This window comes from Camelus bactrianus, chromosome 17, assembly GCF_048773025.1.
Source record: "Camelus bactrianus isolate YW-2024 breed Bactrian camel chromosome 17, ASM4877302v1, whole genome shotgun sequence".
Lineage (NCBI taxonomy): Eukaryota > Metazoa > Chordata > Mammalia > Artiodactyla > Camelidae > Camelus > Camelus bactrianus.
This window is the reverse complement of record NC_133555.1, coordinates 4,068,954-4,086,312: the sequence shown is the minus strand read 5'-3', so window position 1 is coordinate 4,086,312 and position 17,359 is coordinate 4,068,954. Positions and strand designations below refer to the sequence as shown.

General features: G+C 48.2%; 1 protein-coding gene across 4 annotated transcripts in view; it reads right to left on the bottom strand.

Moving 5' to 3' along the window:
* Positions 1–1,246: 1,246 nt before the first annotated feature.
* The window catches only part of TMEM40 (transmembrane protein 40), a 41,712-nt gene continuing 25,599 nt past the window's right edge, over positions 1,247–17,359 (bottom strand). For 2 of the 4 annotated variants that reach the window (XM_045515354.2, XM_045515356.2), the window contains 10 exons: positions 16,324–16,395; positions 15,556–15,666; positions 10,971–11,024; positions 8,670–8,705; positions 8,254–8,292; positions 7,826–7,873; positions 4,438–4,509; positions 4,284–4,358; positions 3,748–3,810; positions 1,247–3,011 (listed from right to left, as the gene is read on the bottom strand). In XM_045515354.2, the coding sequence (XP_045371310.1) occupies positions 2,698–3,011; positions 3,748–3,810; positions 4,284–4,358; positions 4,438–4,509; positions 7,826–7,873; positions 8,254–8,292; positions 8,670–8,705; positions 10,971–11,024; positions 15,556–15,666; positions 16,324–16,395 (884 nt within the window). In that variant the 3' untranslated portion in view covers positions 1,247–2,697. The remainder of the gene's footprint in view (positions 3,012–3,747; positions 3,811–4,283; positions 4,359–4,437; positions 4,510–7,825; positions 7,874–8,253; positions 8,293–8,669; positions 8,706–10,970; positions 11,025–15,555; positions 15,667–16,323; positions 16,396–17,359) is intronic. The other 2 variants (XM_045515355.2, XM_010953076.3) reach the window with 2 other exon arrangements.

Here is a 17,359-nt window from a genome sequence, read left to right as displayed (position 1 = left end):
GCTGGGCAGAGAGGCAGTGAGGGGGTCCAAGGGCAGCGCTGGGGGCTGGGGCCCCAGGGTGGCAGCGCACTCAAGCAGGGAGACCCGCCGCTGTGATCCTGGATGGGGGGCTTTCTCTCCCAGGGCCTGAGAGGCTCTTACAACCTAATCCACCTGAGCCCCTCCTTTAATAACTGGGCCCAGAAAGGCAAGGTTACCAGCAGCATATCCCCACGAGGCAGTCGGGCTGTCCAAAATTGGAAGGTCGAACAGAAATGACGGTGGCCTTCATCTTGCCCTGGCTTTCTCTTCCATTGCGTGCACCTCCTTCGGCTGCTGTCTCCAGCTTAACACTATGGAGAGCCCCCCAGGGCACGGTTTTATCTGACCACCAATGATTTGAAATGTTTTTTTAAATTGTGGTAACATACACATAACATAAAATTCACCATCTTAATTGTGTTTAACTGTACCATTCAGGGGCATTAAGAACATTCACACTGTTGTGCAACCATCACCACTGTTCATCTCCTGGACTTTTTCATCTTCCCCAGCGGAAACTCTGTCCCCATTAAACACTAACTCCTCATTCCCCATCTCCCAGCCCCTGCACCCACCATCCTGCTTCCTGTCTCTATGGGTTTGACTCTTTAGGGACTTCATATAAGTGGAATCATCCACATTTGTCCTTTTATGACTGGCTTATTTCACTTAGTATAATGTCTTCAAGGTTCATCCATGTTGTCGCATATGTTGGAATTTTATTCATTTTAAAGGCTGAGTAATATTCCATTGTGTGCATAGACCATATTTTGTTTATCCTTTCATTCATCAATAGACACTTGGGTTGTTTCCATCTGTTGGCAACTGTGAATCATGAATTATGAACATGGGTGTGCAAATATTTCTTTCGATCTCTTTCAATTCTTTTGTGTATGTATCCAGAAGTAGATTTTTTGGATCATAATGTAATTCTATTTTTAAATTTTTTGAGGAACCACTATACTGTTTTCCATAGCAGAATTTGGAATTTTAAAAGATTAGTAGCAGGGGTTGGGTATTGCTCAGTGGTAGAGTACATGCTTAGCATACATGAGGTCCTGGGTTCAATACCTGGTACCTCCATTAAATAAATTAAATAAATAAACCTAATTACCTACCCCCCAAACAAAAACAAAACAAACAAAAATAATAAAATTTTAAAAAATTTATTGTTTAAGAAAATTAGTTGCCAACATTAAAAAAAAAAAAATCTGGGTTTCCTGCTTCTGCTGAGAAATTGGAGGTCTGACATCACTGGTCCTGCATTTCTAGAACCAGCCTCATCAGGCTCCTCTTAGAGACATTCCTCAGGCAGGACCCCTCCTCAGAGGTCAGGGTCCTAGCTCTGTGGGGCCCTCTCCCCAGCTTCATAGTTCTCTTTCCTTTGTTCCCCCAGCCCCAACTGGTGGCTGCCTCCCTGTCAGGCTCTGTGATACCTCGGTGGTCCCTTTTTGCCTTTTCGAAGATCCTGCACCCACTTAACATACCCACTATAAATAGATCTCTCTGTTAGAACACCTGCCAAGTTCTGTTTTCCTGGCTAGCCCTGGCTGGAAATCCCTCTGGTCAGGGATCAGCTCTCCTGCTCCCTCTCTCTCCTGCTCCCCATTTTCTACATTGGGCTGACTTTGCCTGACTGACCCTAAAGGCTTGGATGTGGCCTCTGCCCAAATCAAGTGCCTCCCACCTACTGAGCCTCTACTATGTGCCAGAAAGGCAATTATCTCCCAGAACCCTCACCATGCACTGTGAGGTGGGCGCTACTGTGAGCCTATTGTCCAGATGAGGAAACCGAGGCTGGACAGGGAAGGCTACCCTCACTGCCCTCCAGTCAGCAAGTTTATGTTTCTATTGTGAAACCTTGCATTCTATTTGTACATTTGATAAAAATCTTATCTGTGCACTCCAGGCTCCCTTTTGAGGAAAGTTCCCACTTCTTCAATTATTCTTTATATCCTCACTCTGGTTTCTTCTGTGTATTCTCTAGTTTGTCACTGTCACTCTTGATATGTGACTCTAGAACTGAACAAGGGAACCTACTATCACCTCCTTCAGTCTAGACTCTATACCTCAATTAATGCAACCCAAGTTTGCAATGGATTTTGTTCTGTGCCCTTATCTCATTTCTTTGGTATTTGTTGAGCTTCGAGTAGTACCTAACAACCCCCGATCTTTTTCACAAGAATGTTTGTGAAACCCTGTCTCACATTCCAAACCTATGCAGTTGAAGTCGTGGACCTAAAATGAGGGGCTTTTTTACATTTATTCCCTTTTATACTTTATCCAGTAGGACAACGTATTCTATCTGACAAGATAGGGTCAAAGAAGACCCCAAATGTATCCTTGCACTCAAAAAACCTAAAGAAATACTTAGCTGACTCTTTTTAGTCCAGGGAAGAGAATGTTTATTTGAATCTTGATAGAGTCCAAGGGTAGCAGGGCTGGCACCAGGTGACAGGGCTGAGGGAAGATGCCTGGATACTGTGGCTTTAGTCCTCAATATCTCACCTGTATCAGGTTCACCCCAGGGGCCCAATGTGGTGGTTCTCTGCCTCTGGGCAGTGGACTGTCTGTCTGTCCCGGGATGGCCTGGGGACTTAAGAGAAATCACAAGCCCAGACAGATTACAGCTTGCAGGGACCAGGGGTCTCCTCCCGTCTCCTGAGAGGAGTGACGTCACAGGGTCGTCCTGCTGATCCAGGTCCCATGAAGGGCGCAGGCCCGCACCCCTCCCGTCCTTCCATCCTGCAGCTGGGTTGGGGCCAATGCTGCCTGAAGGGCACCTTGGCCCGGCTGGTGCCAACATTCAGACCACATGGAAGAAAAAGCGCTGTCTTTATTGCTGTGTCTTGTCCCGCCCACGTGTCTCCTGGAATGTTGCGCCATCCTCATGTGCTGAGAGAAGGTAGGGGTGGTCACGCCGAGGCCTGGCCTGGATGCCCACCCGGCACTGGCTTCAGTTGGTCCTCCTGAACCCTGGAAGGCAAAGCCTGCAGGATGGCATGGGATTCTGAAGGCAGCCAGGACTCCTCCCCACCCTTACCCCAGATGCCCAAATACCCCTCATAGCTGGGATAAGGTAGTCACTCCAGAGGCCACAGGCCTCCATGGCCCACAGCTATGGCAACTAATCACCCCTTGATGAATGAGATGGATGAAAGGAGACAGAAGTCCCCAGCAGAGACACACAGCCCCTGGCTTCTCAGGCACAGAGCTGCTGGTCAAAAGAGGATCTCCTTTAGCCCCGCCCAGCCACTCTGGCTGTGTGATCCTGGGCAAGTCGCTCTACCTCTCTGAGCCTCCGTTTGCTCCTCAGCCAAGTGTAAGATAACTAAAACCCACTCCCACCCCCAGCTGTTACTAGGGAAAGAAAATCACAGACAGGATATTGTTTGGAGAAGTGCAACGTTCCATGAGAGACGGAGGAATATCCAGATTCCCTCTACTTCTCTACAGTGGTCCAGACTTAAGGACTTCTACGTCCACTCCTCACTTGATTTTCACAACACCTTTGTGCTGGAAGTATTATTACACCCATCTTCCAAGTGAGGAAACTGAGGCTAAAAGAGGCCCCAGGGCCCCAGAAGTGGAAAACTGGAGGAGGAAGGACTGGAACCCAGGCTCCGACTGCAGGCCCCGTGCTCTTTTCTATACGCTAAGCCTCTTCTGCAACAGAAGACTCCGGCAGGGAGGGGAAAAGTGAACACAGGGAAAACGTAGAGTTACCTATCAGTCTAAACTTCTGCAAAAGAGGGATGAAGCCATGCAGGATGCTGTGGATCCGGTACACTGCTCAGAAAAGAGAAAGGTGGTTGAGCTTTGTACCCGTGGGGGGAGCCGGGGTCAGCCCTCCCGCCGCCCACCCCTGGACAGGGGCCCAGTCCACGCAAACAAAGCTCTTCAGCTTAGATCATAGTACTAGGCTTATTATTATTAAAAACAACCACGAACAGCAGTAACAATGCCAGGAAGCTCGGCAAATTCAGGACCCACCTCCACCGACTGACTTGTTTTCAGCATCTGACTAAGTCTGTCGGTTTGCCACGTCACACTGTTTGGGTTGTATTTTTATGGAGCAGCCCATTTTTCCCCCCGGGGGTTTTGCCAACGACCTCACACTGACCTCGAAAGCGGTCAGGAAGAAAACACGAGCATAAAGAAATCTTTACAAAATGTTTAGGCCGTGGCCTTCTGGTCCCTGCTGGGCCCCCTGTAGCCAGTCCAACCACCGCCCTCCCAGAGTCCCTGTGCGGGGGCCTCACCCAGGCCAAAGTAGATGCCGACGGTCTCCAGCGAGGCGAAGGTGAGCAGGCCGACCCCGAGGGACATGAACCAGTCTGCGCGGGTGGCAAGGACAGAGCGGTCAGCCGGACGGTCTGGCCCCCGCCCCGCGTGCCCACGCGGCCCCCCGCTCACCTGTGTAATAGTGATAACACACCAGCAAGGCCCCGATGGCAAAGCAGAGGAGGATGAAATGGAAAAACTCGTCTGTAAAGGCAGAGAGGGGGGTTACTGTCTGCTTCCCTCCCTCTCTTTTTCTTTTAAAATAATTTTTAATGGCTGCACGATATGTTATTATTTTTTTCTTTTATTTATTTCTGTATCCCTGTTTGGGGGGGGTGCTGGGGGAATTAGGTTTATTTATTTATTTGTTTGACAGAGGTACTGAGAATTGAACCCAGGACCTTGTGCATGCTAAGCACGGGCTCTACCACTGAGCTCTATCCTCCCCCTTTTTAACTACTAAAAGTATTGCTGCCTCTGCTCAAATGGAACTTTGTTCAGAGAAACTGCTCCTGACCCCAAGCCCCACCCCTTTCAGCCCTTATCTCTCATTATTTTTTCCTAACACTGATCACCACTCAACTTGTTAGATTTTCATTTCTGTTTCTTCTCTGACCCCTTGGTTGGACGCTCAGGGACTTGGCCCAGGCTTGCGGGAGGTGCCTGATGCTTTCTTTGGTGAATAATGTTAAATACAATTGTAAAAGGTGCAAATGTGTCTAGTTTAAAAGTTTCACATTGCTCCATTCTCCCTTCCTAATCGAACTCCTTAAAAGCAACCAGTGATTGGCAAAATGTTTCCAGGCATATAGATGCACTTATTTAAAAAACAAAAGCTGGATCAATTTGTAAACCTGCTGCTCTGTCATTTGCTTTTTTCTTCTCAGTGATAGATTGGGGCCATCTTCCCATCTCAGAGCATATATATCTGCTCTGTGATTTTTGATGGCTGCATAGTATTCCATGGTATAAGCTTATCCTAATTTATTTAATCAGTCCCCTATTGATGAGGCTAGAAGTGTCTGATTTTTTGCTCTTACTGCAGACAGTGCACTAAACATCATGACACATGAATGTGTCTGGCCCTTGTGTGTGTGTTTTTGTGGGACTGCAGGCTCTTCCTCGTAGTTAACGGAGGTAGAGAATGCAGTTGGAGGGCAGGGCCCGTGCCTTGGGCAGGAATTTAGGGGTGGTTTGAGGACGCCCCTCCCCCCGCCCTTTGTCAGGCATCAGGGGAGAGAACAAAGGGGACTTGACCCAGACAAAGGGCTGCGATTAGGGGAGATGCAAAAAAGATTTCTAAAGGAAACAAAGAAAAAGGGAAAAAGTGAGGACAATTCAGAGAAGGTTTCCTGGAATGAGGCTGGCTCTCTGAGTGGGGAGCCGAGGCTGCTGGGAATGTGTCCTAGTTTAGGCCAGTTTGGCCACTGATGTGCTGTGAAGCTTTGGACAAGTGTCCTGGCCTCCCTGAGCCTCAGCGTTTTCATTGATAAAGTGAGGAGAGCACCCTCTCCACCGCTGACAGACGGACGGGGGTCTCGGATGGGGAAGTGCTTTGTAAATAGTAAAAGGCAGAGTGGTATTACATGTCACTGCTGTCAAGGACATTCGGAAGGCAAGTGAACAGATGTGAGGAGGCTATTTCTGGTTTTGATTTTGTTGTTGTTGTTTTCCCCCTAGGGAAGAAAAAATCAACAGAGTATTTCGTAGCAGGCTTAGGTCTCTTCAGAGTTGTGACAGCCTAGGGGTGAGGTGGACTGCAGAACTCTTTCCTCACCCAAATTTTCAGAAGTGCAAAATGAATCTCTAACAGAATTTCTCCCTGAGTCTTTTCCCCATTTCCTTATGAATAAATATTTAGAAAATACAAGCGTTTTTAAAGACCGAGAGACAGCAACAAAACGCAAGATCAGAGGACTGGATGGGTAGGACAGCTTAGTTTGAAACAGTGAAAGAATTAGAAATAACCTAGAAGTCTGTCAAGTGGGGGATGGGAAGTGCATCATAAGGCACCTATACTGTGAACTGGATGCAGTTGTAAATGTCCTAGATATTCAGGAGTCACCATATCTGGGGCAGTCCAGGAGGGCTTCCTGGAAGAATGAGAGTTTGCACGAAGCCTTAAAGACTGTCAAGGTAGCAGGAGTTGGATGGGGGGGAGAGAGTGTGTGTGTGCTCACCTGCCATGTCACGTGGGAGGCAGGGAGGCACAGTATGAGACAAAGTTAGAAGTGAGACCAAAGCACAGACCCAGGACAGCAAAGGGTTCAACCAGGTGAGTGGAGGGGCTATTGGGAACTAGAAGTTTTGGGGGCTGAAGAGATCAGGCCAGGATAAGGACTCCGAGGTGTATTCAAACCAGGAGGGACCTAGGGGGTCACTCTCGTCTGTTTTCTCAGCTCTCAGCCATCCACACACCACCTTTGTGGGTTCTGGGTTCTGCCCTTTCTACGCAGCACTGCTCACAGCCTTCACAGCTTCGTGCTGTCCAAGGACCATCTGTACTAATATTTACTTAACGTGTTTCTTTAAGCAGATTCCTTTTTTCCTTAAATAGATTTACCTTGGAAAGGAAACTTTATGTCACAACAGTCAGTGGAAAACTAGGATCCCATGTCTTAAAAGCAAACACAAGGCGCACAAAGCCAGACGGGGAAGGCCTCGCCGCCCGCCGCCCTCGGAAGGCTCTGCGCACAGGACAGGCCTGCCCTGTGTCCGAAGGGCAGTGAGCAAGGGTCAGGGAGGCATTAAAGGCACGGGGGCTCCAAGCAGAGACAGAGACTGGGAAAGGCAGTCACCTTCTCCACTGGGGGTGTGACACCACATCCTGAAACAACATGGACACGGCCCGCGCTTTGGGAATCTCGGTTTCAGTCTGACGAGGCTCACTTCTCAGCCCGGGATGGTTGACACGTGCCCGGGCTGTGTCTAGCTGGACAGAGGCAGCGCTATCCAGCTCGACACAGGCCCAGGTCGCCCCCTCCCTAAAGGTGGGCTTTTGCAACAACTCAAGATGTTTCTAGAACAACTGCCATTTGTTTAATCAAAAACCATGGTCTTCTCCCCCCCCCCAATGAAGCCCCCACGATTCCAGGCCTGAAGCAGACGGGGTCCCTCTGGTTCTCATGGCTCCTTCCCTGGGGTCCAGTCGGTCTAACCTCATGGCTTCCTCAGCCCGGCCCACTCCCAGCTCCCTATCGTGGCCGTGAGGCCTGCAGGGTCTTATCACACTAGGGACTCCGCGCACAACACGGAGAGCACAGGGCCAGGGGCCAGGGCCCAGTCCTGTCGCTCAGTAACTGGGAGACCACTCCCCACCCTGGAGCCTCAGCTTCCGTATCTGCAAAACGGGAATCACTGGACCGCTTCTCAAGGTGGTTCTAAGCGGAGGCGTTTGCAAACTGCAGGGCACACGGGAAAGGGGGGATGGTTACTGTTGGTCCAGGCCACCAGCAGACTTTCCGCCCAGAGGAACCTGGAGCAGACCGTGCAAGTGGCTCTGGAGCACCAGTTTCCTTACCATCCTTCTTTATATTCAGTCTTCTTAACTGAGAGGCCTCCACTTCTCCTTAGGAACAAGAGAGAGACAGGCATTTACCTTTGATGTGGGACAGCAGGTGGGGTTCTCTCTCCCCCGCCTCACTGAGAATGGCTCTCCTGGGTTTAGCTTCCTGGGTCAGAGGGCGCCCACTGCAGGACGGGTCAGGGCAGAGCTGGAAGGTGGGGTGGCTCTCCTTGGACCCCGGTGACTCCCTCCTGCACAGACCCGAGTCTGCTCCGTTCCATTTCCCCCGAGTCCAGAGGTGCCTTTCCTGAATTACAGTGACAGTCTGGCTGGTGATGGCACCGCTGCTGGGACTGTCCCCCGCCTTAGACTGCCTGTGGTCCCGTCCGAGCCCCCGGAATCCAGGCCGCCTCCCGCTCTCCCCTCAGAGATTGTGTATTTACCGCTCGCCGGGTCAGAGCCTCTCCTTCGGAGTATGAGTCCTGGAAATTAGAAAGTCAGCATCAGTGCCCAGGCCAGCTTGGGTCCTTACAGGTGCCTCCACCCCACAGAGGGACGCCACAGGTGGCCTCTGAAAATGCCCGTGTCGAATCTCCAGCCCCCAGGGGACCTATATATAGCTTGCTATTTACCATCTCTTTGCTCTTGCCTGGACTCCCCTTCTAACCTCCACAGGCCCCCGGCCTTATGCCACAGCCAGCCCTGCCTGTTGGCTGAGCCCAGGGCGGAGCCCCTGGCCCCCGAGTCGTGTCTCTCACAGCTGTGCACCTGGCAGCAGCTGGCTCTCTGAGAAAGGGATGATGCCCAGACCTTGTTCTACACCAGCACCATCACCCCCGCTCCCCTAACAGACGCTCACCTGATTCTCCGGAGGGCACCACCTCCCCAGGGGCACCTGTGCAGAAGGGAAACCAGTGACCACGTACGCATTATCCTCTGGGTGGGGGGAAGTTACACCCCAGGGAGGGTAAGCCTCTCTCACTCAGAGACTTTCCATTGATCTGCAGTGGGGACTGGGGCAAACTGAAGGGCTCCTTTCCCACCTACAGGGGCAGGTGCCACCGAGCATCCCTGAAAGCTGCCGTCGGAATGCTGCCCCATGTTACAGGTCTTCTAATTTCCCACCAGAAGCCAGAAATGCTGGTTTTTATATAAACTTCTTTTTGAAAAAACTTACTTATTTTTATTTATTTTATTTAAATTTGGGGGGGGTAATTAGTGTATTGTTTTTTTAACAGAGGTACTGGGGATTGAACCCAGGACCTCGTGCATGCTAAGCATGTGCTCTACCACTGAGATATACCCTCCCCCTCATATAAACTTGATTATTAAAAAGTTGGCAACTCATGTTCCACTGAATCAAAGACGTCATGGTTTGTGAGAGTGACATTATTTGATGCAAGAAAAACTACTGCCCATTATTTAAATGGCCGGTGATTTTAAGATGCATCCTGAGATCACAGATGTCCAGACGTGAAAAACTGTTAGTCGTAGAACTGATGAAATGTATCAGTAATAATAATGAAGACACTCTGTGAGCCAGAGAAAACACATCGGCACGCACAGGCCGCCAGTTTGCAACCTGGGCCGGCCTGCTTACTCCTATCCAGATGCAGGGGCCACGTGGCCCCAGCCCCACCAGGCCTGTAGCTTGTGGGAGCCACGCTGGGCTGTACACTGGGGGCCTCAACCCCCACCCTCCCGAGTGTCGAGCTCTTGTCTGGGCTGCCAAGGGCAAGCTGAACCCTGTATACCCGCCCTGAGCTGCAGCCTCCCCTTTAATCTGGCCTGGAGGGGGGGCCCTCACGCCTCATTCACCTCCTGGTTCCTGGGCCTGTTCTCTTCCTAGCGACCTCTCTCCTAGCCTGTCATCTTCCTGCCCTCGAGGGCAGGCAGGAGCGCCCACTCAGAAGGGGACACTTGGCTCATGGCAGTAAACACTCAGTAAGATGAACTGTCTTTAGGGCTAACGTGCAGATGGGAACCACCCTCTGCAGGTGACCCAAGAGAGCCCAGCACCGAGGGTACAGAAAGTGGTATGAAATGAGACTCCAGCAGTGCCATTACCAAGTACCTCCAACGTCTTGGGGGTAATTCATTACCTGGGGGAAGTAATTCACAAATACATGAGGATACCTACGCTTTCTACAGTGACTATGACTTACTTTTTGATGAGAAAAAAACATTTAAAAATATTATGTGTGTATGACTGAAACATTATGCTGTACACCAGAAATTGACACAACATTGTAAACTGACTATACGTCAATTAGAAAAAGGTTAAAAAAAGTATATGTAACAGTTTCTTTCTCATTTTACACCCAAAACCTTCCTTATTTATTCCTTATTTTACACCTTTAAACCTTCCTTATACTACTTGAATAATTAAAAACATTTTTCTAAATCAGGAAATGTTTTAGGTTAAAAAAATTAAAAGAAAGAAAATAAGAAAATTCAGATCAACAAACAGTATAATGACTACTCACAATGCTGCCACCCAGTGGGAGCCACTGGTAACAGCTGGATGCAGAATATTAAAATATTTCATTTATATTTCTTTGAACGCATACTTGTTTCCCATTGTTTCTCTTGGGTTATTATCAGGCGTTGGGAGATTAAGCAGAGTTGGAAAAGTGGGGTTAAACAAAGTGAAACAGGTTTTCTTTCTGGCAGTGTGCCTTTGTGAGGCTTTCTGGCAAACTGGTTCATTCCTACAAATTCCCCCAGCCCAACAAAGTGCTCCCAAGCAAAGGGCCATACTATCCCCATCTCTTTGCTGTAAAAATGACGATGCCTGGAGGCAATTATTCCATAAGATGAATTCTGTAGAGATCAGATCTTTAATTTTCCCTTGCACGTGTCAACAACCCAGTATTCCAAGAGCGAGGGATCACGTCCCACTTTGCTAGTTGGGAAGCTGAGAAAGGTTGGGGTTACAGTTCCGGAGAGATCCCAGGACAGTCTCAGTGGGGGAGAAAATGCCTGCCCAACCTCCACCTGCCAGTGTCATAACCACTCACCTTGCAACATCTCCTGGATCTGCCCAGGACCTTCAGCTCAGGAAGCACCCTCATCACATTGTGTCCCCTCAACAAAGCCCTAAGCCTTCACATCCTTCGTCTAATTCTGTTTCTCCCAAGGCCACTGGACAGTCAATTACCTCCATAGAGTTGAAGCTCATCCTTCAAAACGTCAGACTCCCCGAGCTCTGCACCTGGGTGGAGACACACCCCATTAGTCAGCTCTCCCCAGTCACCACACCTCAGGGTGGTTTCCTTCTCCCAGAAGGCTTGAAATCCTAAAGAGCGGCACAGCCCTTGTGCTGGGGGTGAGATGGTGGTCTTCCAGAGGCAAGGCAGCCTTACAAGAGCTCTCCCTCTACTCTGACACCCCGACAATACCCCCAGGTAACTGTGTTCAGTTGACTAAGAAAGAATTGGGGGCCTGAGTGGACCTGGGCCTCATAAGAAGTCAGTAATAAGACTCGCCATTTATTGAGCACCTACTATATACCAACACTGAACTAGGTAATTTATAGTTAATGTTTCATTTGGTCCTCATGGAAATGTTGTGAAGCCGGTATTAGTATCTCCTCCTCCCCCATTTTACAGATAAGGAAACTGAGGCTCATAAAAGTTATTCCCTGAAGGTCACATAGCCAGGAAGTAGCAATTGTAGGGTTCAAACCCAGGTCTGTCACCAAAGCCTGTATTCCTAATTATTTATCTCCAGAAATAGAACCCAGAGGGCAGCTCCGGTGTCATGGGAACATTTATTAAGCACCTCATGTGTACTGGGATCTGTACTAGGCATTAATCCAGGCTCTTTCCCCCCAAGCTCTTTTCTTCCCACAATCAATTTAGGTTGATATTTATCAAAGTTGTTTTTTCAAAAAACAAAATTATATTCTCCTGGTTATAAAAATAAAACATGCCTAGTATAAAATATAAAGATAGGTACTTTAGAGGAGAGCTTAAAGAAGTGAAAATAAAAATCAACCATAATTTAACCATCCAGAGATAACCAGATTTCCTTCCTGTCTTGTTTATAAGCAAGTATATGTGAATTTTTATAAGGTGTAGATGAGATCAAGCAAATTCTAGATTTGACTCTCTCTTTTTCACTTCAGAGGTGTATGAAGACCAGAGCTCTAACCCGGACAGCTGGCAGCTTCACTGATCTATGTTGCTGTTGTTGGACGTTGGGTTCTCATTGCCCTACTATAAACAATGCTGCAAGGGACATCTTCACCCGGACGTGCTCAGTCCCACTGAGAAACAACTGTCAATCAAGTGGCCAAAGAAGAAATGGTGAGGCCTTCTGCCTACTGGATGAGCCGTCCCTGTGGGGGTGTCCAGCCCCCTGGCTCTGCTGACGTTTTCCGGTTACTTGGGGATGCTGGTCCTCATCACTGCTCTTTGCAGGGAACAAACACAGCTGTAGGAGAGCCCCCTCCCGGAATGAGCCTGGAACACCTCGTTCTGGTGTTCGTTCTCAGAACTATTTATGTGAGGAGTGTGGTCTGGGAGAAAGAGCTCTGCTTTGAGGGTTGGGGGACAAGAGATCTGCCATGAACTTTCCGTGTGACCTCAGACAATCACTTACTCTTTCCGACACTGCTTTCATGAAGATCAGACAAGGTCCTATGAGGCTTTTTGAGTTACTGAGGTGATTTCCCTCCCACCCTGTGCAGGGGCTGTGTCATCTCCGTAAACCCCCTAACGCCGCGCTGACCCTTTTCATGCTGTGTCTCCCACCTGGAGCGCTCTTCCCGCCTGCTCCCTCATCCTGAAGGTTAAGGTGATGTCACACCTCCTGCAGAAGGGCTTTCCGGCTGCCCCAGCTCACATACATCTTGCCTACCCTCCTCTGGGGTTGCTATAGCATCATCTGTCTGTGCTTGACACAGCTGGCCCCTCCAACCACCTTGAGCTCCTGAGGGACAAGTCCTGGTCATCATTGTGCTAAGGTCCCCAGCCTGGAGCAGGAGCTTGATGAAGACTTGAAGAATGACTGCATTGTGGGAGAGGGCATAGCTCAGTGGTAGAGCACGTGCCTAGCATGCACGAGGTCCTGGGTTTAATCCCCAGTATCTCCATTAAAAAAAAAAAAAGAATGATTGCATTGTTTGCACTCTTGAATCAGTCAGCGTCCCAGGGATTCAGACCTAGGAGTTTTTTGGCTTCAGGTCCGGAGGACTCCATTTTCCTCAGGATGACCAAGACAGCCCCTGTAGTCCTCATGTCCCTCAAGTGTGCTTGGGGACCTCCTGGTCTATCCTGGATAGATTTTAAAATGCCAGGAAACCAAGTTAGCTGTGCTTAAAAATGAGTGCCTACGTGATCTCAGCTAGTTACAGGGAAAGGAATCAGGAGGTGTGTCAACATGGCAACGCTGGTATTTATCTCAGGAGCTAGGATTGGGGGTGGCTTCTATTTTCTTCTTTTCTGTATTTTACAAATATTAATCAATGCCCCCAAAAGGCTTTTTCATCACATTTTGCAAAATATCAAACAGTACAGAAAATAAAGGAAGCAAAAATGACTCCAAATTCTATCAGTCAGGGATGACCTCCAACAACATGCAAATGAATGTTATTTTAGCTTTCTCTGTGATATATTCGCAACGCATCTTTTTAAATAAATATGTTATAGAATTATATGCTGTCTAAAGTGAGGCTAATTTCTGTATGTGCTCTCTAATTCAACTATTTAAAAAATCGATCCTGGCCGAAGTATCACAGTCTGTTGCTGGTGACCCCAGTGTCCATCACGGAGCCTGGCACATAATTGGCATTCAATAAATATTTACTGAATAAACGTAAGGAAATGCACTAATACATGTTTGGCGGCTAACAGAGCAACGTGCCCAGGTGTAATCTTTTACAATAAAAGAGTTTTAATTAAAAAAAAACAAGATACATTAAGATAAAAAATATATGGAGGGAGAGCGGTGCTGGATGACAGACGAGGAGTTAGGGTCCTACGTGTGGAGGACGGCTGGGCTGAGGACTAACGGTCACGGTCACCATCTGAGCCTGAAGACGGGTGGGGTCTGAGTTCCCGCAGCAGGCTGGCCACGGCAGGATCAGAGACCAGGATCCTGAATGTCAGTCTGTCTCAATGCTCCCTGGACTCCGTGGTTACTTCCCTGCTGCTTTCTTCAGTGTTCAGTTTTGCTAACTACAGCCAGTCCCCTGTGTGCTGTGGAGACCGGTGGGGAAGGGGCTTATGGCCACGCATGGGGCAGAACGTTTGTGGGGGAGCAGCACCTCCTGAGGATCAACCAGAAGATAGAGCGTCCGCTCCCCCCTGGGGAGGAGAAACGAAGGGACAGAGTCCCCCTGCCAGAGCCCCCCACCTCTGGAATCCCTTCTTCCAGAGCTAGACCTCATAAGGGTGGGTTTGTACACTTTTTAAAGAGGACAGTGGCTTTCTTTGAAGTCCCGAGAGGAGACTGGCTACAAACCCCAGGACCACTAACCACTTTCCCTTCTCTCTCTGCTGAAATTAGCATGGATTTCTTGACCTTGAGCCTCAGTCTTATCATTTCTGACACAAGGACATGAGGCCAGGGCTTTGCAAGCATTTTTTTTGTTGCTGTTCAGCCCAAGAACTCTTTCCCCAGATGAAATCTCAGGCGCAGGCCCACTGTGTAAAACAGATCACAGTGCAGGAGCTCTGGTGGAGGAGGAGGAGACCAGAGCCCACCCCTTAGCCTCCCTGGTCCCAGAAAGACCTCCAGGGAATCCCAGGTGGGTTATTGAGCCCTCTTACAACAGGTCAGTTAGCCTCACTGGCCTCAGGTTCCTCACCTGTAAAATTAATTATGGTACCTTCTTCATGAGTTGCTATGAGAATTAACTGAGTTACTTCATGTCAAGTGCTTGGAACGGTGCCTGGCACATAGTGAGTGCTCAATAAATGCTCTCTCTGATGTTGCTGCTGCAGCTGTCAATTCAGCCTCACATTTTGAGTTAAAAGAATAAAAGTGGAAGAACATTCTGCTTTTTATCAGAGACTAATGTGGCACTTTGTAATCAAGACTCAGTGAGAGGTGCTTATCCCTCTAAACCCATCACAGTGCTTGTGGGGAGTCAGTACTTGGGACCTGATTTGTATGAAACATACAAAAAGCAAAAGCTTTTGTGCCAGGATGCTCATGAGGATGACAAACTGGGTGGGGGGGGGGTCGCTGCTCTTAGCAGGACCAGTTATTTTCAGAGCTTTTCCTGTGTGCTGGGTGCTAAGCCTCGGCATGCGTAGAGTGCAGTCCTCGCGGGAATGTTATGAGGTAATAACTACGCGCGAGGACCCAAGGCACACAGGGTTGAAGCGACCTACCCAAGGGCACAGAGCTGGTTAGCGGCAAAGAAGGGACATGGACCCAGGCAGATGCAGTGCCTCTGGCCGCAGAGCGTCCCTAGGAAACTTACATGTTCCTTCACACGAGATGCAGTCGCTATTCGGGAAGCATGAAAAATGGCTGCAAAGCTTTTACGGAATAACATGGCAAAATGCTTAGGATGAGACGGCAAAAAAGTTGTAAACTGAGGACCAAAGTGACTATATGCTCAGTTAGAACTGTGTACAAGTTATGTGTACAGACGGGCGGGCCCAGGAGGGAAAGCAGAGAAACGGAACTGAAGTATCGAGGAGGCAGGTCACAGGGGATTGCTTTCTTCCATGTAAATCCTTCTCTTGAATGTGTTGATAGCTATGTATTTAATTAAGTCATTGCTGTACCTGAGGAGGAGGAGGACGAGGACGAGGAGGAGGACGAGGACGAGGAGGAAGACTTGTCTCTCTCATGTTGTTCTTGAGAAAAGAGTCCGGCCTCCCGGTCTTGCTCTCCATCTGGGAGGCACATATAGGCGAGGATGAGTGTTTCCTGTCCGCCCACCCAGAGACCACGGAGGCCTCCCAGGGGTCTGCTTGGACTTGGGAGCCAGGAGTGGCAGGATTCCCTGGGATACTCTTCCCAAACGCCGAAGGCCAATGGCAGGTGCAGGAGATCAGGGCTCTCAGAGGTCCCAGGGACTCTAGCCGGGCCCAAGGCAGACATTTCTCTGCTTACGGAGCCCAGAAGGGGCTTTCTAAACCCACCCTTCTCAACAGACCGCTAGGCTGTGTAGAGTAATTGCCAATCTAACATTCTCTGTAAATTACAGGGCAGGTGAGATCTGATCAAGCCCTAAACCTTCCCACGCACATTCTGGGGCCATACAGGACCCTTCCTACCTTCTGGGGACTCTCCCTATTGCCAGTCCAAGCCCCCAGAGCCTCTTTGACATTTGGGGAGCAACTGAGGGTCCCTACAGCTAGATAGGGCTGGGGGACAGACTAGACCACACATGCAAGTGTGTGTGTGTGTAAAATCACTTCTTCTCTAGAGGTTTCAACTGTGACTTGGGCCAATGTGTCACATGTGCTGAGCAGGGTCTTCTGTTCCACCCACTGCCAGACTCCACCTCCCATGTGGCTTTGCCCAGAGGGTCAGAAGAGCAAACATACAGTCTAGATCTTCTGCTTCTCCGTGGACTTGACTGTGGTCTTGAAGTGATTCTGAAGTCTCCATAGCCTTCCCTGGAGGAATAACAATAGTAAGTAATTAATATCACCTTAGTTGATGTCCTTAATATATAAAGAGCTTGGCAAATAAATAAGTAAAACACCCAATATTCAAAGACATAAGAACAATTTACAAAAAAAGAAATACACAAGTAGGGAAATGTGAATAATGATCATCTTTTGATATTATTAAGAACTTTTTAAAAAGTAGACTTTAGTTTTTAGAGCAGTTTTAGGTTCACAGCAAAATTGAGTGCAAGGTACAAAGATTGACCATATACCCCCTGCTTCTAAATATGCATTGCCTCCCCTGTTATCAACAGCCTCCATTAGAGAATTAATTTTTTAGGTGTGATATTTATATTGACATTATATTTATTTAAAGTATCCTTAAATTTAGGGCTAAATACTGAAATATTTATGATGAAATTATATGATGTCTGGGACATGCTTCAGAATAATTTTATTTGAATAAGGGAGTTGGAGGGCATAGGTAGGGGTCCAAACAGAACAAATATGTCCACGAGTTAATAATTGTTGGAACTGTATTAAAATATAAATAGTGGTTATCTGTGGGTGGTAGCATTGTGGATATCTTTAGTTTCTCATTTTTACTTTGCGTTTTCTAAATTTTTAATAGTATTGCTTTTGTTATAATAACAATAATTTTTCATTACTTAAAAATGTAACATGCCACCTCGTACCAATACAGTACTTAATAGTTTTACAAAGTGCTTTTGTGTCTGTAATTCCACCTGAGCCTGATCACAAACCAGTCTGGTGGGAATTGGGATTAATTACTCCTCACATCTGAATTGTAGTTTCTAGGCAACAAAACTTCCAACAAACTGTAGTTTCTAGGCAACAAAACGAGACAACAAAAGATTGTCTCGTTTGACTCTCACGAGAACCTTGTGAGGTAAGTTTTATTATCCCCATTTTAGAGAGGAGGAAACTGAGGCTCAAAGAGATGAAGTGA